The following is a 25,518-nucleotide window of genomic DNA, read 5'->3' as shown; positions in this document are numbered from 1 at the left end:
TTTATGAATCAAATAAGATTATGGAATTTACTACTCTTATTTTGTTGAAGTATATTTCATGAGAGTAAAATTACTTTAATCATCAATAACCACTTATTGAAATGTAGCTTCAGCTCTTCAGAGAGTATTTCTTTTCATTGAGATAATTGACATTATGGCACTCAGAGGAGAAATGTTGAAGTGACTACGTAAATTTCCATGCTAGCAATTTTTAATATTGAAAGTACAAGACTGTGCCAAATAATTACTGTAATGATAAATGGATTTTTTTCTTAGCTTTTTGTAGTCAGTGAACGATTTTCATTCCTGGCACATTTATTCATTCATGGTTATGCCATTAAATTTTCCATTGAACACAAGTCCTGTGAAACAGCAAATTATCCAAAATAATGGGCTTGTACTGATTACAGTTTTAGGGTTTTAAAGATATTCCATATAATGCAGTCTCCCTCCTATGTGCTCAGTTGCATGGTGCTTTTGATGTACTACCTTATGCTTTTTTGTTCCACATGGATATAGAGGATGCTTTATCTCATATTTGAATTTGATGGCTATGTACAGGGTGTCCTTATGTAAAGTTACAGTTTCAAACACTGTAGAAAGAGACATCAAATTTGGACAGCATACCATTGATGCAGGAGGAAATGCCACGGAACAAAAAAATTTAATGAAAAGTTTACCAATAAGTGGTGCTGTAAGCATCTTGATGTAAATGGGGTCTGCTACAAATGACAAATTAATCACATTGTGATGGCTATGATTTGAGTTGCACATTACACCATCCACAATGTTTTTGTGTAGATGACTGCACAAGTTCAGCTGTGAACAGTTCAAGCACTGTTAGTTAGATAAGACCATCCATCACGCCAAGGACATACCACATTGGATGGGAAAAAATTGTTTTTAGAGGCCAAAACCTGCATAAAAAGCAAAATATCAGTTTCTAATTGTGATGAGACTGATGCAAGACACATTCAGTATGCTGTCCAAAGTTTCCTGCCACAAGTTGAAATCGAGGAACAGCATATTAGACAACAAATAGGAGCATCTCAGAGGTCACGTTCAGAATGTGTCGTGCAATATGTGCCTTCCATTCAGCTACATTCATAACTGGAGCACTGAATATAACATCTTTCAGATAACCCCACAGCTAGAACTCTCACGGATTAAGATCAGGTGATCTGGATGGCCAGAGTGTAGGGGAATGACACCGGATAATTTTAGAATTTCTTAAATGCCTCTGCAGCAGCCACTTCACTGGCTGGGCAATATGCAGGGGAGTGCCGTCTTGCATCAAAATGATTTTACGTACACATCCACACTGCTGAAGGATTGGAACGACATTGGTGCATTTACCAGTGAGGGTACTGGTTACACCGTATGCAGGACTCACCACCTCAAAAAAAAAAAAAAAAAAAAAAAAAAAAGACTTGTGATAAATATGCTAGCAACCTGCACCACGCAATCATATTTGCAGAATGACGTGGTACTGTTTGATGTGTGTGTGGAGTTTCCATTGCTGATATTTTGCAGTTCCATGTATTGAAATGTCCTTGGAGGTGGAAATGGCTTTGTCCATGGAAAGTTCCAGGGGATTCGTTGACCACTTCTATCTGTACAAGAAATTCCAGCATGAATGTTTTTCTTGTAGGCAGCTCAGCATGGAAGTCTGAACATGGGCGATTTTTGTATGGATAGCAATGCAGGATGTTTTGTAGGATTTTACGCACCATGTTTGCAGGCATCGCCAGTGTTTTGGTAGTTCCCCATGCACTGCTTATTTGCACACTACCGCTTGATCCCTCTTGCAATACCGTTGCTACATCTTCAAGAAGTGTTAGATGAACTAATTTTGTCCCTCTGTCACAGTGGACTTCAAAAGAATCTGTCATTTTGAATTTTGTAATCATTTTCTCCAGACCATTAGTGGACATTGGACCAAAACCTTTCTTCATACTGTTGAGTGTCTGGAACTTCTGCAGGGTTCCTGACACACAGCAATTATTCTTATAAAACAACTTTACCAGCAGCACATGGTTTTTGATGGATCATGTTGAGCATCTTGGATGCAGACTGAGGAACAGCTGTGTGCTGCACTTCGGTTGGTGTGCCTCTTCTGTTGCTTACAGCTCCATTTATTGGTCTTTTTTGGTTACATTTCCCCCTGTATCAATAATATGTTGTTCAAATTTGACATCATTCAGAGCAACTGTTCTCTTTGTACAGCTTTTTAAAATATTAAAAAACAGTTGTCAAATACTGGATGCATATCGTTTTTCACACACATATTGAAACAGTCCATCACAAATTCTTAGAACCTGGGCACATGTTCAACGAGTGTGATCAATAGTTTGGTCTTATTGAGAAACACAAGAGGAATCAAACTCGTGTGTACATGCCTCAGGATTGGTAGATGTCATTAAAAGGTCCAGCAAACAAACAGGGAGATTTTGTAGCTATCGCTAACATGAAACTCTTGACCAAGTCATCCATTCCAGGAGATACCAAAGGAAATGCATTTGCCTGGGGGTCAATTAGATGGATTCATGTAAAAAAGGAATGTCCATTAATCATGCATTTTAAGATTTCTTTCAATGAGGATGTTGAATTTTATACAGCTGACTTCTCCAAACCACTTTGTGGGAGACCCCCACAGTCACACTGAATACACTGTACAGTGCTCAATTACCCATGACACGTGTAAAGTGGAATAACCTGCAAGAGCTGAAATGCTTCATTCCCCCCTTTCCACCATGCTTTCTTTGATAATCTGAAGTATGAGGAACAGTCTTAAAGTAAAAGCAGCTCAGGATGTCGATAATGATGAGGAGGGGCAGGATCACATGGAGAGGCAGAACGTCATCATCATGAATAAGAATGTGTTGATAGGCCTAGGGAAGTAACAACAAAAAAAATGGTTCAAATGGCTCTGAGCACTATGGGACTCAACTGCTGAGGTCATTAGTCCCCTAGAACTAGTTAAACCTAACTAACCTAAGGACATCACAAACATCCATGCCCGAGGCAGGATTCGAACCTGCGACCGTAGCGGTCTTGCGGTTCCAGACTGCAGCGCCTTTAACCGCACGGCCACTTCGGCCGGCTGAAGTAACAACAGGCATGGAGGATTTAAAAGATGTTGCTAGCGACATTCTGGACAGTGTCTACGACTAAAATGTTACCCTATGTTATTTAAAATGGTCAAAAGTGTCATAGTTACTGCATGATAAAATTATTAATATGTTCATGTGCACCTTTATTACTTTTCTGCTAAACCTTTTCCATATCAAAATAATATAAGTTATTTTAGGCTCTTTGCTCATCCAGAATGGTGGTATGAACTTGTCATCTTTTGTCTGCAGAACACCTAAATCCTATAGTATATATCTGTAAAGTTACAATGTTGTGCCAGCGAAACTGATTTTATTATAACCAGGTGAACTTCAAAGCCATTTATCTCAAAAGTATCTGAATTGCACTTACATCACTTTGCTTCTGACCCCCTCATTTAGACTACATCACCCTGTTCACTAATGATACAAGGCATGTTGCTGATGTGTGGAATATACTAGTAGATGCCTTGTCTGTATCAAGACAATTGCAGTTAGATTTTGAAGATCTTGCCAGGGCACAAGAGGAGGACAGTGAATTAAAATTATGGTTTATTTCTTCGTTTAGCTTGCAATTTTGGCAAGTCAATGCCACATCCACCCCCCCCCCCCCCCTCTTCCTCCTCCTCCACTCCTCCCTCCACACAAACACAAACACAAAGTTGTATTACAATGTCTCAGCACCGAATGAGCACCCAGTTATTACAGCTGATTACCAGCAACAGGCTGGATCACATTCAAGAAATAAGGCAATAGTGTGTGTAATCAAAAGTATTTGTTTGGCATGATCTAAAAAGTCTGAAAAAGTTCCATCAAGCAGAGCTGAACATACTGCACGACAGCACTTTACTGCTTTTTACATTCACTAGAAGCTCTGTCAGCCAAAGATGCCACATCTCAGAATGTACCCAAAACAATGTGTTGGGGTAGTGCTGTGCAGTTTGGTATATCATTGTATGTAAACACAGATAGACTGGCAGTTTCAGTATCACCAATTTAAGGCACTAGAAACATTCCTAAGAATGTACAGAATCAGGGCACCAGCGTACCACCATTGTTCAGCAAATGGACTGGCAAATTCATTAGATTAAAAGCAGCTGTCGTATTCCCACAAGGCTAGATACAGATAGACATAACACAACATTTGCATCTGACCCTGTGAATATGCTAGTACCATGCACCTGTAGAGCAGCAGCAAGAAGTGGTTCAACAATGCTCTCAAGTGGTGATATGTTCTGGGTATATTGTGCATTTATTCCTTTCCCCTAAATCCCACTGACATTTGTGAGGTTAGTGGATGTTGGATAGGTGTGGGATGGAGGGAGGGGGAACTGGTAGTGAGGCTAGGGCAACATTTTTCTATTTATATAGAGATTACTTTGACTGCTGAATTTTGTTGGTGACAAATGAAGTGTGTTTCTTTGTGCTTAATTTTGAAATCCACTTTGATGAGCTTCTTAAATTTTTAATTCTCTATATTTTCTGCCTTTGTATACACCTCTTAGTGGATAAACCCATCAATATGTCACTTCAGTCAGCTGAAGGACTTCAAAATGGAACAATTACAATCAGTTTACTGTATTTTGAAAATTGAGACTTGCCTTTTTAACATACTAAAGGAAATCTGAGGGGGTAAGTAATTATAATAAGTAAGGGAACACTCTCTGAAGATCTGAAATTTTATATGTGTTTTGAACATGTCACCTATACCACAGTGTTTTCCTCTGTCAGTTGTAAGACAGATTTTTCTGTCTATTGATATTCATACAATGATATTTTTGTGAAATATTGTCCCTGAAATTACAATCATCAAACTTTTTTAAATTATTGCTTTGAGAACAAACAATATTAAATACTTAATATAAGGAGCAATATTGAGCCAAGTTATAGGGGTGGGGGGGGGGGGGGGGTGTTTGATGGAATTTATGACTGCTGTACTCTAGGTTTTGAAATAATGCAAGTTGCTGATTGTGAATTTTTCCACTATTTTTCTGTGTATCTAGAGTTTTTATCCATTGATCATAATGATGATGTAATTTTTGATCTTTCTCACCTGAACAGGCCTTGATAATGATTACGTATTATGCAGCTCAGCTGGGAATAGCTCTCAGCGTTGTAGATTCAAAGGACAGTTATGATAAAACTAAGACTATTACTTCAAGTGAACCAGCAAATACAAAAATCAGGATAGCAATTCCACAGAGCTCATCATCTCACTGATAGTAGGTAAGACACTACTTTTAGTGAATAACTTCCATTCAGATATAAGATTTCTGCCAGAAAAACTGAAGTAAATGATAGTTTTCATGTGGGAATATGCTAGAGGAGAGTATTGCTATGGAATTCAAAGTCTGGTGCCTTGTTTATGTCGCTTGCTGTATATTCACCTTCAGCATTCCTCTTTTTTTTTTTTTGCACAGCATTTTAAGGTACATCATCATTTTTATTAGGCTATAATGTGGCATGTATAGTTTGTCTTTATCAGGTTTGGATCCATGTGAAATGAAGTGCCCAGTGACTGTATTATTTCAAGTTGTAAGTTGGTTATTTCAGACACTTACCACAACTTACGTGTAAATGTAAAACATAAGTCACTGTATTTAGTTATAACCACCTTATTTGTTTTATGTGCCTAAGTATTACTTTAAAAATAAGAAATGAAATGATGATTTCTGCAAATTGTAAAGTGAAATTAACAAATGTTGTCAAAACATCACACACGTAGATGACGCTATAGACGAGTATGATGTACAAGTTGTGTACTAATTGCAAACAGGGCCACAGGGCCTCAATGTGAACTCAACTGTGGACATGAGTAGTCCAGTTGGGACTGCGCGTATATATGTAAGGGTTGTAATGTTTTTATTTTGTATTTTATCATTGCCTCACATATGAAACTTATATAACTGTACATATAGCAAGGCATGCATATTACCTAATTGTTCCTGGTTTTTCATATGTCCTTGAGCATGGAAGATCGCCACACAGTGATCAAAACCTGAATTTGCAATAAATATTATTTGCAACGGATTACAATACACTTTACGGTTTGTTCTTTGCTTTTGTCCCATGCATTGTTGTTGTTAAGTATTTGTGAACCAACTGATTGTGTGGCAGTACCAACTTCATGTCCAGGACAACCATGGATGTGAAATTACATCTTGTGGAATAAAAATCAGCTGTATGTAAGATCTTTTATTTGGACCACCACCTTGTTACTTAGCTTAAAGCCACTTCCCCCCTTAACATAGGTACCTCAATAAAAAGGGAATATCTTTTTAAAAAACTGTAATGTTATCCCAATCCCAAATAATGGAAAAGATGAACAAAATGTGAGGATGGGTAGAAGATACAATATTCACTGTCCAAAAAATAATTTGCCAAAGGAGAGCACTGTCAACTTGTAAATGGGCTGAATGATGCCATCAAAATTTGCTAAAAATTTAGCTGGAACATACAACATAAAACACCAAATATAAAAATCATGAAATGTACCCTCAATAAAAGAAAAAAATCTATATCTGTTGAAGAAACTTGTCAAAACACAAGGGAAGTTCACATCACATCACATGAGTTCCAGCAATGACATATCAATATTGAACCTGCAGGAACAGACAGCAAGCATGGTATGTGCCCTCTGGCTCTGCACACGCTGCACCATGATGGTATAGTACAAGAAGAATGCATAGCCACACCCCATCTGCTCATGTCCCAACAGGGAAGCTTAGGTAACGTTTTTACAAAAAACAAATTCTTTATATTAGTAAACAGTGACAGTCCACTGTTACGTAGTTACAGCCACACACATTATGACTTGTGACACAGCATAAAAAAAAAAGTTGTAATAAGTCAGTACATAGGAACCATGCAGCAAATTGCTGTGGTGGGATATAGGTGCACCTGGTAAAACAGTGTGTGTCAAGGCCCTGTGGACCTGTACAAACTACTGTTGATGTTTTTGTAAAAAGTATTGAAGTTCTTATAGGGACAGAAAAAAACCAAAGAATAACACAATTAAAAGGTACAAGCCAAGTGCTAGTATGGGGGTTGACAGTAATCACAAACTATGCCCAGAACAGGTAGCAAGGGAAAAAAGTAGTAGTTTTGTGTAAAAATTACAGGGGTTTATGGATCTATTGAGCATTTTAAGACAATGTCGTCTCAAGTCTGTGTGTCCATTGATTGTATACTGGGGAGGTGCACTATGTAGCACATTATCTTGATTTCTTCCAGGGTGTTAAGTGCTTGCTCTTTGTTCTCCTTCTGCAATATCTTTAAGTTGCTAGATGTGCTGGTGGCGGAATGGCCACAATCCCATAGGTGGGTGCTCACAGTGAATGAGCCTGCTTTAAATGCTCCCTAAACATAATATCAAATCCCCTTCCAGTCAGCCCCAAGTATCACTTCAGGCAATCGTCACATCTGATACTATATATCCTTGTGGCACTGCAGTTTTTGCAGGATGTGCTCTCTTTGTGTCTCTACTTCTCACTGACTTTGCAAGGGATACAAAAGGCCAGTTTTAAGTTTTCTTGCTCTTAAATATTTCCCTAGCTTCTAGGAAATTTTACCAAAATATGGTGTGCTACGATTACTTACACTCTCTGTCAATTGGTTATTCATTCTTACTAGCATTATATGTATCACCATTTGTCCCATGAATTGCTCTATGCCCATATTTTTTCTTTAAAACAGCCCAACTAAAATTTTTTACAAAAGCCTTACCATAAACATTTACCTTAGTGATGTATTGAATAACCTGTCAATTGGTTATTCATCCTCACTAGCATTATATGTATCACCATTTGTCGCATGAATTGCTCTATGCCCATATTTTTTCTTTAAAACATCCCAACTAATATTTTTTACAAAAGCCTTACCATAAACATTTACCTCAGTGATGTATTGAATAACCTGTTATTGGCTGTCAATGCTGATCCTTTCTAAATGTATCAAACTCCACTTCGATCTTCTTGAGTGCAATCGTCAGGTCTAAATAAGACATCTCCCCTCCCTGATTGTCCTACACTGTAAATGGCACTTTCTCTTGCAGACTACACAGTACCATGCTAAATTCACAATCATTTTTTTTTGATCATTTATACAACAGCATGTCATCAATGTACCTACACCAAACCCCTGTCTTACTGGCCTGTAATGGTAGTTGGATCATAACATCATGACCTTACTTTTGTCATAAGGATATTAACTAAGCAGTATGCCAAAGTGGACTCCATAGTCAAACCTTTTTTTTTTAAAGGTGTTTATCATCACCAAGCATATCATATCAATCAATTTGTGGACATCATTATTCATGATCTAGTTGGCCACTCAGGATTCTTAAATTATAGGTAATTATACTCAGAATCTGACCTACTGAGCTATTGCTTTACATATTTTTAATGTCTACCAATGGACCCTGGAGAATTGTTTTACACAGTTTGTTAATCAGCTGCTCCCTGGTGCTTATATTGATGTTTACTGGGTGATATTGATTCAAGTACTTGGCATGCAATTTCTCTCTGTCATACCCCCCACCCCCACATTTGTTGACAATGGGCCTGATTAGAGTGCCCCCTCTGTGGACCTTAACTATTGCTTGCAACCTGGGAACCATTTGGTTTTTACGAACCATATTCTTTTTATGCAACACTTTGAGAAAAGGCTTGTTGTGCCATTTTTACATGATCAGAGTACTCTGCAGTGGGATCCTTTCAACATTTCTCCACCTGATTATCAGCAAAAAACTGCTGAACCTTATTCATGTACTGACATTTATTCAACACCATTGCTCTTTTACTTTGTTCACCCAAACTATCAATGCATGATTCTCCACTAGCTAATTATTTATGTTATTCCTACACCATCTATCCCCCCCCTGGTGAAACTGCAAATTCATATATTCCTCTTCAATTATCCTGTCAACCTTGTTACCACTGCATTTAAAGCTTCTGTGGTCAACTTGGCATTATCAAGGGCTGCGAATGGGCCATTAACAAATTTGCACACTGATGCTTGTAGTGTTATATACATTATGTGACAAACCCTTTTCTAAGAAAGCAATTTGATTGTCACTAAAAACAATATTTGTATAACTGCATACTAAAGTATAAATCGTGAAATGGCAGCTCTCAGGCAACTGACAGCTACCATTTATTTAGTCTCCCAATTTTCTTTGTGTCAGTTATTGTCCAGAGACCGATGGCCATATCATAGCCAAAAGTGGAACAACAATTAATTTTGTAATAACATTGTATGATGTATTCCACTGAACTATCAGTAATTGCTTCTGTGCAGGCACAGCTGACTTAGGATGGAAGAAGGATGTTTGTATCCGGGTTTGTCAGGGCAGTTATTAAAGTTAAGATCATGCACGAACGATTAGATGTCATCATTGGAATTTATTTCCTCAAGGGATATAAGTAATGTGTTCTGGAGCATCAGGAAGCTGCCACAGCCAGACTGAGGGCATGATGCCCTAAGAGTGGAGGTAGGAAACACATCTGGTCAGAAGGAGAGCTAGTAGGCAAGAAAGGGACCCTGGGGTATGGGAGTCAACTTGCTGTTCCCTCTCTGCATCCCCCATGTAACCATTTCTCAGCCTCCTATTGGCTTGTAGCAGTGCACCTCAGCACGACCTTTGGTCAGCAACACCTTTAATATAACATCATCTGTACACAGTACCTGGTGTGGGAATGCTACCCACATTAACTGAGCACAGGTAGGCATTTATCTAACAATATCTAGTACAGCAGCAGCCCAAGCCCAGCCATTGTTTCATCATACGATTAATAACAGAATCACAGAATAGAATGGAATAAAAATTTTAAAAAAATGCTCAATATTGTAGGTAATCCACCCAGCCTGACTGCTCCCTATGCACACTTCATTTCTGGGACAGTCCAACTTAAGAACTCATTGCTGTCAACAGTTTAAAATTTTGGGTACCACAGGAAAGGCAGAAACCTTTTTCTAGCATGGTTACAGGTCAATGAATGAGCGACCTAGAGAGAAGACAATTTATGATAGACCTTTTGTATATGAATGATGAGCAATCACCCTCTACTTCATAAATAGGTGTGATAGTCATAATTACAGCAAATTGTGTGTTGATACTTGTTGCCTTTCAAGATTTTTCATATTTGTGTGGCTGCCATTAACATGCAAATGATTGGCATTTCATTGCAATCACACAAAGTAGGAATAAAGGCATCAACTTATTATACAGGGGGGTTTAGGTTGGAAATTCCTGTTACAGACTTCTAGGACTGGCAGAGGGGATATGGTACATAAAATATTTGAATAGGAACCCATATCTAGAAATGTACCATTTCATTTCTATGACAGTTTCAATTCAGATGTTACATCATCTACTTCTGCTTGAGGAACTGAATTAGGTGAGATGCAGTACAATTATTAGGTAACCATTTGAAATGAAAGATAACAAAACATCTATTTATTACTAAGCAAATTTGTTTGTATTAGCACTTAAGCATTACATGTTTATGTTATTCCAAAACAAAAGAAAGAACTCAGCATACTGTAGGTACAGAGCAGTACTGATGCTTTACAACAGTGGCTCGATGTGGTGACCACCACTGTTTTTACAGACATGGTACCTGTGAAGCATGTTCTGGTACACATTCTCCATCCCACCTGTTGTTTCTTCAGTTTCTAGTGTAGCGGCCAGAACTCGTCCCAGCAGATCTACCTCTGTCTCCACAGAAGTTCCGTAAATTAAACTTCCGATATGATGCCACAAGTAGTAGTCCACAGGAGATACATCCAGCGATCACAATGGCCACTCAGTTGGATCACCTTGACCTGTCCATCTTCCCCCATATTATCTTTTGAGAAGTCTCTGAACTGTAGGTGTTGCACCATCATGCTCTAACCACATATTCTGATGGCCATTCAGTGGCACAACTTCCAAGAATGGGTTCAGTACATTTTGTAGGAAGATGAAGTATGCATGACCAGTTAGCTTGAGTGGAAGGAGGTGTGGTCTGATCACACGACCATCCAGAATGGTACTGAAACCCCTGAACATCGGTGGCTAAGGGTTTTCGTCTGCCCACACATAGCTGTTTTACGAATTGGGAATACAACCCCTAATGAACTTATACTCATCTCTGAACAGAACTCTACACGGAAACAGCGGCATTTCGATGCAGCAGTGCAGGAACCACATGCAGTAGGCAATGTATTGTGAAAAATAGGGTGACCCCATAGTGTGTACCCTTCGTAAGTGGTACAGATGTAATTGTCACTCATGCAGAATCTCCTAGACAATCCTGTAACTAACACCCATTGCACACACAATTGTTCAAGTATTTGTTGAGGGGTTCTCCTCAATGTGATTCGGTACATATTCTTCAAATTCAGGTGGTGCAGCATTGCCGTGGAGCACCACAGTCCAGCCTCCTGTTTCTTGGTGCTGTTGCAGAACTTTGACAGAAAGTTTGTGCAAAGGCAGGCTACTTTGCAGAAAACGTTGATGATACAAATGACTAGCAGCTCTTCTGTTGCCTTGAGCTTCTCTGTACACAAGGGGCATGTTTGTACATTCTGAAAAAATGTACTGAATGTTGTTTGTTGTATCGGAGATGCACAGGCATTGAATAGATCTGGCGGCAAGGCAGACGTTGTCATCAAGTGACTATCCGACGTAATGCGCTTGATCATGTGTACCCTATTGCATACCAGGACAAGCAATTCTGAGACTTTTCTGTTTCCTTCAGCAGGTGTTGACATGTTACACATCTGAACTGAAATCATTGTAGAACAGAAACAATATGTTTCTGGACACGGGTTCATATTGAAAATGTTATGTATTCATTCTCCTCTTCAAGTTCTATATGTTTGTAAGAGGAATTTCTGAACACCAGAGTATAAGGGTGGATCACACAGCAGATTTCTCATTCAGAAGTCACATCTTCATTGGTGGAAGGTTTGTGTTTTCTCATGTAAGTAGGAGAAACATCTATCAGCATGTGCCACAATTGGCAGTGACAGCATCATGGCCTGTTGAGACTGCAGGTTTCAGTGTCTTGCAGGAGCTCAGCAGCCTCATTAGACTAACACCTGAGGGGTAGTCACAATGTTTGCTTGACTATGCTGGATTGTACAGCAACTTCATATATATTGAGTCAGGAAATGGGCTTGTTTGAAGTAAAGTATCCACATGGGCAATGAGATGACATCGACGCAAGTAACACCATGGACTGTCAAATGGACAACAGTTGTTGCAGCTTCTCTTGATGTGCCAACATTGGTGCACACAGTAATGACACTTGGCACATGAATGGCAACACATCCTGTTTTTCAGATGGGTCCTGGTTGTATGTACAATATCATGATGAGTGTATCAATGTGTGGAGACTCCAAGGAGAATGAATGTTGCCAAATTGGATTTGTCATTGTCACACAAACCCAGAAACTGGCTCAGTGGTATGGGTTGCATTTGGGTGGTTGCTTTTGGGTGTACAACATAATCACATTTGGCTTGCATAGCTTTGACGTCCCTGTAACTTATATTTCAGCAAGATAATGCCAGCCCAAAATATTTTCCACACTCCTCTCAAAAATGGCTCAAATGACTCTGAGAACTATGGGACTTAACTTCTGAGGTCATCAGTCCGCTAGAACTTAGAACTACTTAAACCTAACCAACCTAAGGACATCACACACATCCATGCCCAAGGTAGGATTCGAACCTGCGACCCGTAGCAGTCACGTGGTTCCAGACTGTAGCGCCTAGAACCCATCGGCCACCCCGGCCGGCCATACTCCTCTGATCTATCTCAACACAAAAGGGAGTTTGACTGTTGCTCTGGCTGCCACATTATGTAGATTTTTCTTCTGTTGGAAACATCAGGTTTTGGATTGCTGAAGGACTGCCATGCCACCACTGTCTAGCTGCCATGACTAGTGAACTTGGGCATAGAGTTGAAGCCATCTGGAAAGACATGTTTGTACCTGTCATCCAAGCTCACTTCAACTTGATACTCAGCTGGGTTAGAGACATTGTTGCTACCAGAGGTGGAAGCTCTGTGTACTATATTTTACATCCTGTATACAACCAAACAATATAAAAATTTAATCTTGTATTCTTTGTACAGGATGACAGAAAAAAGCTGGAGCTTTTGTAATGTGTACTGGTAGCCATAAACAGTTGGCAGCACCAGCCCTTCAGACATAAACAGTCTTACCATTTAGTAATAGTGGACCCATGGAATAATCAAAAGCATGCTTTTGCCGTAAATATATTTTATGGAAACAGTGATAGTTTGGAAAGCATGCGGAGGAAGCTCTGACGTTTTTTAAACTTATGGTGTCGTTGTTGGGTGCTCTTGAAACTCGTAATAAAAACTTGATTAAAATTTGGAAGAGACTGGATCTGCTCTAAAAAGGAAAATGACAGGGTAACTTGTACTAGGCAGAATATCGAAGTTGTACACAATTGTCTTACAGAGCCAACGGCTTTCAGTTCGTAAAGAGGCATCTGCAGGCAATGTATCCTGAGAGAGTGTTCACCAAATTCTCCATTTTGATTTAAAATTTCATTGGCACAAGTTGCTGATTGTCCAGCAACTGAAGGTGAACAACTACCACATTGTGATTTTAATCCTGTCAGCAAACTAAGACAAACATAAGTGAGGACACTGGATTTATGGACAGACTTATAGTGTCAAATGAGGCCCATTTTCACCTCACAGGTTATATGCATAAGCAGAACTACCAATACTGGCAGACAGCAATCTTGAGGAAGTTCATGGATACCCTTTACATGTCAGCAAGGTATAAGTAGGTGTGCAGCTTTATCACAGGGGGTCATCAGACCTTACTTTGTTAAAAATGAAGAGCAGATCATAGTGACTGTGGCTTCAGATCAGTATATTGAGATGTTACAATCTTTCGTTGCACCTGCATTGAACAGTACTTCACAGCTTCACAAAACTTGATTCCAACAGGATGGTGTGACATTACACACTGTATGGCAATCAGTGGCAACTGTTTGAGAATTGTTTGGTTATCGTGTCATCTCAGGATTCAGTGATATTCCCTGGCCTCTAAGATCACTGGATTTGTCCATTAGGTGTTTTTTCATGTGGGGCTACCTTAAGAGTCTGGTCTACATGATTTGGTCAAGAACGCTGGTTGAACTGAAACAAAGAATTCAAGACAAAATTCATGGTATCCCAGCTGAGATGTTGCAGCACTTCGTGAAGAATTTCGAGAGCAGATTGGAAGAATGCATATGTACAGGATGACGACATCTACAGGATGTAATTTTCAAACATTGATAATACAGATTACTGTCTCTTAAAAGGTAAGCTGTAATGGTTTATTTCCTGTCAATAATTGTTTTCCTTGTATGTTTTCTATTTTTAGTGGGTGTTTCAAAAATCCCCATTTCTGTGTCATTCAGTATTATACTGTATATACGTTGTAAGTAATATTTCATTATTTCCTGGTTTCCTCATACAAATAGTGAAGAATACAGCAGCCACAAATAATGTTTATTGCACATCCAGATTTCGATCACTGTGTGGTAGTCTTCAGTGCAGTAAATGCAAGTTTTAACATTAAAACTATTTCTATATACACATAGTCCCAAATGGACTATTCATGTCAGTAGTTGAACTGAGTGTGAACTCAGCCTTTGTATGAATAGTCCATCTGGGACTGTGGGTGTATGTAAGTGGTTTTAATGTTTAAAATTACATTTACTGCACTGAAGACTGCCACACAGTGATTGAAATTTGGATTTGCAGTAAACGTTATTAGCAACTGACTGCTGTAACCTTTACTACATGAAATGAATACAGTCACTGGGAACATCTGAACATCTGATTCCATATGGAATTGAACCTGATAGTTGTCCTGGTGTTGGCAATTTTAATAGACAGAAATGTATATTTCCTTTGCCCGTGTATTCGCCATGACAGGATAACAGATTTTGTTGATGATGATCTGAGCTGCTTTGACAGGCAACAGAAGATGTATGAGATTCTCATTGACATGTCTGGGGCATTTGCTTGTGAAAATCATTGCAAGCTAATGAATAATATATGTTGGTATGAACTGAGGATAATATTATGATGATATAAAATCTTACATGGAAAATAGGACACCGTTCACAGAAATCATATGTACTGATGGAAGATAATCAGTTAAAGATGGCAGTTACAAACTGTCAAATGAGCTATGTCATGAAGTTTGTAGGCAAATAAATACTACACAGTGGCAAAAATAAACCTGTCAAACATTAATTGTAACCATTTTCAATGGTTGTTCAGTGTAGTGATAAGTATTTTCTGACAATCAATGAAGTATGGTTGTGAGTTCAAATAATCTGTAATTCTATTAAGGCATATATTTAGCATTTCTGATTTAAACAAAGGTTTGTTTAGTTATCATTTTGCTCATGAGAAATTACACCATTTTCTTGGCGAAGTGGTGGATTCGGAGCTGTCCTGGAGTTACTGTGGATGCAAACCTGTACAAGACAGAGCCAAAACAGTGTCTCCATTTTTTTCACTGTTGCTTCCTTATACAGCACTTACTGAGCTACAGAAAACAGGCAGTCCAACACAGTGGTGGATGTTTTCTGGCAACAATTTGCAGCACAACATAAATCTGACTGAAGTATTCTCACCTAACATTCACCCCTAACTTATACAAGGACATCCTCTCCCCCAACCAGAAGCCTTAATTACAACATTTGTTTACCATTTGTATATGGACAAAAGATGATCTGTGATGGCTTCCTGTTTTAGCAGAGCTAGTTTAGTATACTGAAGAACAAGGTTTGCTATACTGCTGGTACGTACATCTGTGGACCAAAAAACATTAATTGTGACGAGAAGAGAAAATGTGAAATTATAAGGTAAAAAAAAAGACATCTTCAGGAATTAGAGCCTTCTCATATTATGTTTATTCTGTTGGTTACAACACACATGGTATGGCTGCACAGTAAAGCACCAAACAAGGTAGACAAGGACTTTCTTGGTTCGTTCATAGGCTGTTAAAAGTTAATTCTACAGGTTAATTTGAGGTTGGTATTTCAAGGTTTTCCACATTCATCTAATTCAAAGCTAACCCTTGGCAACACTTTGCTAAGACAACCTAAAAATTCTAGCTCTCAAACCACATTTTGTTCAATTTTAATTTGCCAGTCTACATAAAATAATAGAAGGCATGAAAATAATGCAATAGATCCATAAAAATAGTCAAATATAAAGTTTTGTAAAAAAATAAAGCGGTGTAGATGGAGTCAACATCAAGGAAGTGTTTTTTAAATGTGTTTCTTTTTTCCCAATTTGGGTAAGGTTAATGGTGGTTATTTTTATTCCTAAGCAACATGGTTTTCAAAGTTATTTAGAGTATTTTGTCTACATAAATTTTTTAATTTTCACTTTCAACTGAACATTATTGTTATATCTAAAAACAAAGATGATGTGACTTACCAAACGAAAGCGCTGGCATGTCGATAGACACACAAACAAACACAAACAAACACAAACATACACACAAAATTCAAGCTTTCGCAACCAATGGTTGCTTCATCAGGAAAGAGGGAAGGAGAGGGAAAGACGAAAGGATGTGGGTTTTAAGGGAGAGGGTAAGGAGTCATTCCAATCATGGGAGCGGAAAGACTTACCATAGGGGGGAAAAAAGGACAGGTATACATTCGCTTGCGCGCGCGTGCACTCACACACACACACACACACACACACACACACACACACACACACATATATATCCATCCGCACATACACAGACACAAGCAGACATTTGTCACATGTCTGTGTATGTGCAGATGGATGTGTGTGTGTGCGTGCGTGCGTGCGAGTGTATACCTGTCCTTTTTTCCCCCCTAAGGTAAGTCTTTCCGCTCCTGGGATTGGAATGTCTCCTTACCCTCTCCCTTAAAACCCACATCCTTTCGTCTTTCCCTCTCCTTCCCTCTTTCCTGACAAAGCAACCGTTGGTTGCAAAAGCTTGAATTTTGTGTGTATGTTTGTGTTTGTTTGTGTGTCTATCGACATGCCAGCGCTTTCGTTTGGTAAGTCACATCATCTTTGCTTTTAGATATATTTTTCCCATGTGGAATGTTTCCCTCTGTTATATTCAGAACATTATTGTTATATGCATAATAATACTTATTATGAATAACTCTCAGGAGACTATGGATTTTATCATAAAGAGGTTAAAAACACATCATTAATAGTCATATAAATTATATAAAATTATATACTTCATAGTTATTAAAAAATATACTTACAATTTAGGTGCCAAAATGTTGTTTGTTTTGTGATCTTCAGTGTGAATACATACTGGCAGCCCTTCATGCTACTCTATCCTGCGCAGTTCTCATTATTTCTGAATAACTGTTACAACCTAGTCCTTTTGAACCTGCTTGCTGTGTTCATCTCATGGTCTCCCTCTACAGTTTTAAGCCCCCCCCCCCCTCCTCATGCCTCCCTCCAATACTAAATTGCTAAATTAGTGATCCCTTGATGTACCTTTTTTTAGGTTGGACATGCCACAAATTTCTTTTCTCCCAAATTCTGTTCGATACCTCCTCTTTAGTTGCGTGATCGACCTGTCTCATCGTAAAGCTTTCTTCTGCAGCACCACATTTTAAAGCTTTCTATTCTCTCCCTGCCTAAAGTGTATATTGTCTATATTTCATTTCCATACTGTGCACACTCCAGACAGGTAGCCTCTTTGTTTTGTCCTTTAAATGGGTTGTTATAGTCCGGTACTCATTTTCTGATAGTGGCTATCGAGACGAATCCAGTGACATGTAACAGTAAGCTCTTTGAAGGCCAACGAAGGTCACAAAGGTGGCATGAATGTCCATTTACAGAAGGTGATCAAAGTGATGACCATTGGTATCAGTGCAGTGCTGCAGTCTTCTTATCTTGAATTGAGTGGTATTCCTTATCACATCGGCGCTTATCGAAGCACATGCTCTGACAATTCTCTCTCACATATCTTCAGTTGTTGTTGGAACGTCTTTATGAACACTGTCTTTTATGGATCCCCACAAGAAAAAATCCAGAGGCATCAAGTCTGGCGAACAAGCCGGCCACGACACATCTCCTCTGCATCCAGTCCAACGATTTGGTAATTGTCTCTGCAACTGATTTCTAGCCATCAGTGAAAATTGTGCTGGACACCCATTCTGTTCCTTGTTCCTAAAGGTTTCTTCCAATAACAGACCTAATGTTTCTTGCAGGAATGTGGTGTACTTCCTACCATTGAGATTTCCTGTGATGAAATAGGGGCCTATAATTCTGTCCTCCAGAACCCCACACCATACGTTCACCGACAATGGGTTTTGGTGTGCAACTTGCCGCAGCCAACATGGATTTTCAGTTGCCCAATAATGCATGTTATGCAAATGAACATTTCCATGGTTCGTGAATGTAGCCTCATCAGTAAATAAAATCAAATTAATAAATGTGTCATCCCTGTGAATCTGAAGTTCAGCCCATCAGCAGAATTCAATGTGATGTATACAATTTGTACCAGTTAATTCTTGGTGGAGACTGATATGGTAAGAATGATGTTTATGGTGATGCAGAACTTGAACAACACTACTCTGGCTCATGCCAGATTCCCTTGCTAACTGACATGAACTAACACAAGGATCTCGAACCACAGTGGCAAGAATACAAGTTTCTGTTTCTTCATTAGTAACTTTCCTATGCCGGATATGTTTCTGATGCATTAAAGATCCAGTTGTTCTCAATTTATCATACACTTATTTAAATGTATGATGTGTAGGGTGAGCACATTGAAGACATCTTTCAGTGTATAAGTCTCTAGCTCTCACTGAATTTAATTGGAATTCTCTCTAAATGTGAAGCATATCGACTTGTTCTTAGAGGGAAATCATCATTAACATTTGCATGATTTGATGATATTAGTCTTACCATTTCTATTAGTGTTGTATTGTGAAATCATCAAATGGTGTTTACATGTCAATGGCATGCTAGCTGGGTATGCCGTATTCGGTGAATATTTACTATTTTCACAATATACGAGAAAGAATTGTCAGAGCATGTGCTTCGATAAGTGCCGAAGTGATAAGTAATACCACTCAATCCATAATAAGAAGATTGCAACAGCGCATTGATACCAATGCTCATCACTTTGATCTCCTTCTGTAAATGGATGTTCATGCCACCTTTTTAACCTTCGTTGACTTTCAAATATCTTACTGTTACACATCATTGGATTCGTCTCAATAGCTGCTATCAGAAGATAAGTACCAAACTACAGCATCCCAAGAGTTGACCTTCATATCTCTGGCATGACCCCACCTAGCAACAAAAGGCATCATATTATGGTCCCCATTGTCCCATGCAATATTTGTCCCACAAACTTTTCAGCTACCATCATACTTTAGGACTTATTCCAGGTGGTGATAGTTAGGGACTCATCCTGTATATGCTTGTATTTTGTTACATTTGTCCTCTAGCCATTGATGCTTAGCCATTTTGCACTTCCTATCATTCTCATTTTTTAGGCATTTGTATTCCCTTTTGCCTTCCTCATTTGTTGCATTTTTATATTTTCTCCTTTCATCAGTTAAATACAATATCCTCTGTGTTATCCAAGGATTTCTATCAGGCCTTCTCTTCTTACCTGTTTGATTTCTGCTGCCTTCACTGTTTCATCTTCCAAAGCTACCCATTTGCCTTGTACTGTGTTTCTTTCCCCTGTTCTAGTCGAGTGTTGCCTAATGCTGCCTCTGAAACTCTCAACACAGGTCCCATCTCCTAAATTCCTACCTTTTCCTATATTTTTTAGTTTTAATCTTCAGTTCACAATCAATGGTCAAAGTCCACATCTTTTCCTGGAAATGTTAAACAGTTTAAAATATGATTCTGAAATTTGTGTCCCACCATTATATAATCAATATGAAACCTTCCAGTATCTGCACATCTTCCATGTATACATCCTATTTCATTATTTTAAACAAGTGTTGGCAATGGTTAAATTAGCCCTGTACAAAATTCTACAGGTTGCTTCCATTTTATTCCTTTTCCACAGTCCATATTCTCCTACTACTTTTCCTTCTCTTCATCTTTCTATTACTGAATTCCAGTCACTAATCCCAGTTAATTTCCCTCTCCCGTAACTATCTGAATTAATCTTTTATATATCATATATTGTGTCAATCTCTTCATCATTTGCAGAGCTAGTTGTCATATAAACTTGTACTACTGTGACAAATGTTGGCTTTGTGCCCAGGTTACCCACATGTAAACCTTTCTTCATTACTTGGTGTCTCATTGAAGAAAGTTTGCTGAATTTCTGTAAAACTGGTGTTAAGGAAAATATAGCAACAATGCACACTACACAACTTTTAATTATTGTAACTTTTCCCACATTTGTTGTCACTAAAGCCATTATGATGACCAGTTACAGCTCTCACATAAAATTTATTTACATCGGCAACCATCTTCACCTTAGTACTTGTCACTATGTGGTGACAGAATATTCAGAGTACACAGCTGCAGTTGAATTCTGGCACAACATACACTTCACAAAGGTGGCTCCAGTTTATGTAGACAGTGCATATACTATGTATTTTAATTAGTGACACAAATAAATAAGTGTTCATGTCGACAAAGAACATAATTGGAGTCTAAATTGCTCACATGTTTGCTCGAAGGAAAATTTCACAAAAGTTAATAGCAGTCATCAATACAGTTCAGTATCTTAAGGAAGTCTCACACTTACAACACACATAAGAATACTGGCGACAGATTTGAACTTGCTACTGGGGTCTTAGGTGGACTTGCTGCACGGCTTTTATTATAGTGTTGCCTAGGTGCAGACATAACTAAAAACTTGTTATTTCGTGTTGCCACTGAGGTTTTCTGAGCTCAAACAAAAGACTGTGGCATGAGGTTGTCCTTATAAAGACTTATGTATGATAATTTTAGTATTTTGGAAATCACATAATGGTTTGAAAATCTGTTAGGTCAGATTTTTGTAATTTAGATAAAGCTGTGCATTACTACAGTAACTTGGTTTACAAAATATGTGGTGGGTTAGGAAAAAAATTTATTGAATTATGGGAGCATTTCATACACCCATGGGGGGAATAATGGTTTACAAAATATTTGGTGGGTTAGGAAAAAATCATTGAATTACGGGAGCATTTCATATATCCATGGCGGGAATAAGTCATTTATAAATGCAGTCGTCATATTGGAAATTCTGAAAAATTGTCCAAATACTTAATAAATGGCTTAATTAGTGAAAGATTTCATCCATTCCAAAAAAATTAGAGCAACAAAAGTACAATGCAAAAAAACTGGAATTTAATAAGTACAGTGGCTAAATCAGCAGTAGAAATTTTGAGGTTGTACAGACTTCAATATTGTTTATCTATTAAGTTAATGAGTTTCAGCTGAATTTAAACATGTTACTCAAAGGTCAGCATGATGGTATTTATAATGAATAGTTTCAGTATTTCTAAAACTGCTCTTAGCTCAGTCCAAATTAGCATTACCTGTCGTAGTAATAATTTCTATTCTCGATTACTTTTAATTAACAAGGTTTCCAGCAAAAATAAATGCACTTTCAGAATCTGCATATTGAAAAGCGTAGTCTGAAAAATAAATATACATGAAGCACGACCTGATTAATGTTTTGGAAGGTTCCAACACTAGTCTCTCTCGAGCAGACTTCACAGAAAATGACATACTAACAAAATAGCAGCTGTACTGCAAATGTCAGACAGTGACATAAACTTCAGAATATAATACATTTGCAAATGCTCTATATGCATATAAATTTTCACTCATGTAGCTAGATGATGGTTTCTCTACATTAGTCAGCATTTATAATGAAAAAAATCATAAAATCTTGGACAGAGCAGACCTTGTTTATTACTTTGTATACATATTTTGTAGCATTTGAGTATTTAAATCATGAATTTCTTCCAAACTTGTAAATAGAAAAGTCTTTTTATGGAGTTATGTTTCACGTTGGGTCTTAAATATTTTGCGTAGCTGTATTGTGTTTAAACTAATGATATTTTAAATGGAATATACCATCTTCTTTACTGTGCAGGTAGTGGACTAACTGGTGGAGCAATGTGAAACTCTGCAGATGCTGAGCTTCAACAGCAGATTACAATATCCATGGTTAATTACTTGAAGAGATCTGTCAGAAGATTCCTTTTTAAATGTGGTGTTTACACATTTTGAAAGGAAAAACTGAAGAAATTTCATTGTAACCAGTTTATTTATTTACTCTTAGAGAGTGTTTAATGTCTTTCTTTAGTAAATGGTGTTGTTCATTATACACACATTTTTAAGTAATTTTATAATTGTATAAGGCATTTGAATCCTGTAAAATGTAATTCATGTTTTTACGGTATGGTAGAGTAGTATTAGGAAAATTCATGAGAAAATTCATAAAAAGGTGGCATCAAAGGTGCAGTTGCCTTAAATAAACAACATATTGCACAATGAATAATTGTTGTGCAAAAAGTAAAAAATGAAGACTGTGGTACAATTTAAATTTGTCTCATTTAAAAAATGAGAGGTACTAGATAATTAATGGAACTGAACTGAAAAAAATGTGGAAATTACAAATAAGTCATGTTACAGGTGTCCATGTCTTTAGAACATGATATTTTATTATGAAGTACTGTGCTTGCAAGTAATAATACCCAAACTAGCTTTGTTACTGCACTTTCTCTTTGTTTTTCATACTGCGTCCACAACTGTACTTAAGTTTTTTGAATTTGGAAGCACATTTTTGTGCATTGTATCATGCTCTCATGGAAAACTGGCACAATCCAACAGATCAAAGAGTATGAACTAATTTCTAAATTGGTTTTGTACTCCATAATGCAATACAGGTTTATATATGTGGTGTCTGTCCTTTCGGTCATGTCCAAAAGAGGAGGCACCAGTTTGATCCTGCAGCCACTATGAATCAAGAGACAAAGAAATTAGATATGATTTATATCAATGAGTCAAACTGTAAATTTGTGCCACACTGGGATTCAAACCTATTTCTCCCGATTTCTAAGAAGATGCGCTGACCACTACGCCATCTGGACACAGTGGTTATCACAGCTGCATGTACTACTATAGCATGCATTCTGAGAGACCCAAATTCTCAAGGATCAATAGTGTGTGGTATAAGTTGAGAATTTGGGTTTGATGGGAGGCATGATAGGATATTCCATGCAGTTACGGTAGCCACTGTGTCCGGATGACATAGTGGTCATCACATCTGCTTAGTAAGCATGAGACCCGAATTTGAATCTCCATGTGGCACAAATGTTCAACTTGCCCCACTGATGTAATTTCATGCCACTGGGAGCTAATGCCTTTAATTCTTTTGTGTCTCAATACAGGTGTATTAGAAAACTGTCTTCTTTTATCAGGCTGTGCTAGAGATAACCAGTACGGTAATGAATCCTTCCAGTGAAAATTCACACAGTTTTAAAATCTTTTGTGCATTTTTTCTGTTTTTATTTTATCTCATTGGTGTGATTGTAAATAGTAAAAAATGGTTACTCACACTTGTAGTATGACAAGCAGTAGGAAAAGTTAATGAATGCGAACAGATGTGCAAGTCACTGTATTAAAAAATAATCGATTTAATTTGAAGAAAATAATCATAGAGTTAGAAGTGACAATTTCTTGAATATCATAAAACTAATTTTACAATGCGATGCATAGTTTATTATCCCAGTTTTGAGATCATCTGCTTTAAATTACTTGACAGACATTTTTTGTAAGCAAAAAGAAGTTTTTGTGTTTTTAATTTTTGTTTTATATTGGCAAATATACCAAAGAATGCAGCTACATTGAAAGTTCTGCTTTTTTTACATGTTTCATAATGATTTGTATTTCATTTTCTTCCAAAAATTTTCAAGTTTGTTGACTTCTACATTCCATATGATGAAGTGAATTTGTTAACTTTTGCATTCTATAAGGTGAAGTGCAAAAATGTAATGTGGGTGAGATTAAGTCAATATGTAAGACATCTTCTGGCAGAGACAAATAACAAATCAATTTTTAGACTAAAATATACAAGTAAAGTCATTTTCATGTGTGTGTTACAACTGTACTCAATAATTGTTGTTATACAGCACAGTTACTTCAGACTTTTACATTATTTACTTTTGATAGGAACTGAACAACTCAGTATCAAACACATTACAGAGCTTCTTGAAGTGCTTGAACCCACCTAGACTGTACAATTTAAAAAAAAGTCTCATTTACATGAAATAAAAAGCATATCAAATGTATGTGATACAACATTAGACTGTGTAAAATTAGAATTTTGATATTTTATTCATCTGAATACTATGTAACAAATTTTTAAATGCCCGTGTGCAATCATCACATGCAGAAATGAAATAGTAGGCATATACATATAATCTGTAATATGTAACACACAATTATTTTTTTTACTTGCATGTGTACTATGTTTAAAGTTACCTATGGTATGTAACTTTAGAGTTGGCTTTAATACTTTGCATACATTGATATTCCCAATGTCTTACCATGCAGAGAAAATAAATAGTTAAATTTGTGAAGCGCAGTCACCATTGGTGGAAAGAAGAGGCAGGGGGAATGAATAAATAAACACAAAATAATTTTGTTGTAAGAACATTGTGATTTCGTAAATGTAGTGTTCACTGATAACTCTGTAATATTCGTGCGCTATAAATAGTATCATTGTCATTTTGTAATATTTAATGTAATATTGTTGGAAACATGTTTAGACACTGAGTTTCAGCCCAAGCAAGCAAGACAATAGCTATGGATGTACCAAAGAAACTCTCATGGAATTCATCTGTGGAAATATTAGAAAAATGTAGACAAGAATGAGCACATTGAGATATATTTCATACCAACTGTAGTGTTCCTTGGTTAAAATTTTAAACTCACTATATTAAAAAAGTTTAATGATATATTAGATGCTCTACATAAATGTACTTAGGCAGATTATAAAACGAAGTTGATGATAAAATAGGTGAATATCAGGCAGGTTTCCACAAAGGAAGCTATTTTTTCAAGCAAATTTTCTACCACAACTAATAAATCACATAAAATGATGCCAGAACAAGACTATGGACATGGAATTATTTTCAGTGAGTTTCAAAAAGCATACACTTCTATCAGCATCTCCTGTGTGTTCATCACAAAAAATTTTGAAAAAAGATACCCATTTCGGAACTTTAAATACCTCCAATAAGTAATTCAAATGAAAGGAACTGACTAAAAATGCAGATAATACCAGTACCAGAAAGCTTCACATTACATATTAACTTTGAAAGGACACTTGTGCAGGTTTCAAGAAAAATTGAATATAGTAAATGCCAAGAAACTTTGACATTGGAAAT

The 25,518-nt window shown here is 37.4% G+C and overlaps 1 protein-coding gene across 3 annotated transcripts in view; it reads left to right on the top strand.

Annotated features, from left to right (window-relative positions):
* Positions 1–23,942, top strand: part of LOC126198714 (lysoplasmalogenase-like protein TMEM86A) — a 457,167-nt gene extending 433,225 nt beyond the window's left edge. For 2 of the 3 annotated variants that reach the window (XM_049935233.1, XM_049935231.1), the window contains exons 6-7: positions 5,172–5,336; positions 22,218–23,942. In XM_049935233.1, coding sequence (XP_049791190.1) covers positions 5,172–5,330 — 159 coding nt within the window. In that variant the 3' untranslated portion in view covers positions 5,331–5,336; positions 22,218–23,942. The remainder of the gene's footprint in view (positions 1–5,171; positions 5,337–22,217) is intronic. The other variant, XM_049935232.1, reaches the window with a different exon arrangement.
* Positions 23,943–25,518: the final 1,576 nt, after the last annotated feature.

The sequence above is a fragment of the Schistocerca nitens genome, chromosome 8 (genome assembly GCF_023898315.1).
Source record: "Schistocerca nitens isolate TAMUIC-IGC-003100 chromosome 8, iqSchNite1.1, whole genome shotgun sequence".
In the NCBI taxonomy this organism is placed as follows: domain Eukaryota; kingdom Metazoa; phylum Arthropoda; class Insecta; order Orthoptera; family Acrididae; genus Schistocerca; species Schistocerca nitens.
The sequence above is the reverse complement of the archived record's forward strand: the minus strand, read 5'-3'. Positions and strand labels throughout refer to the sequence as shown.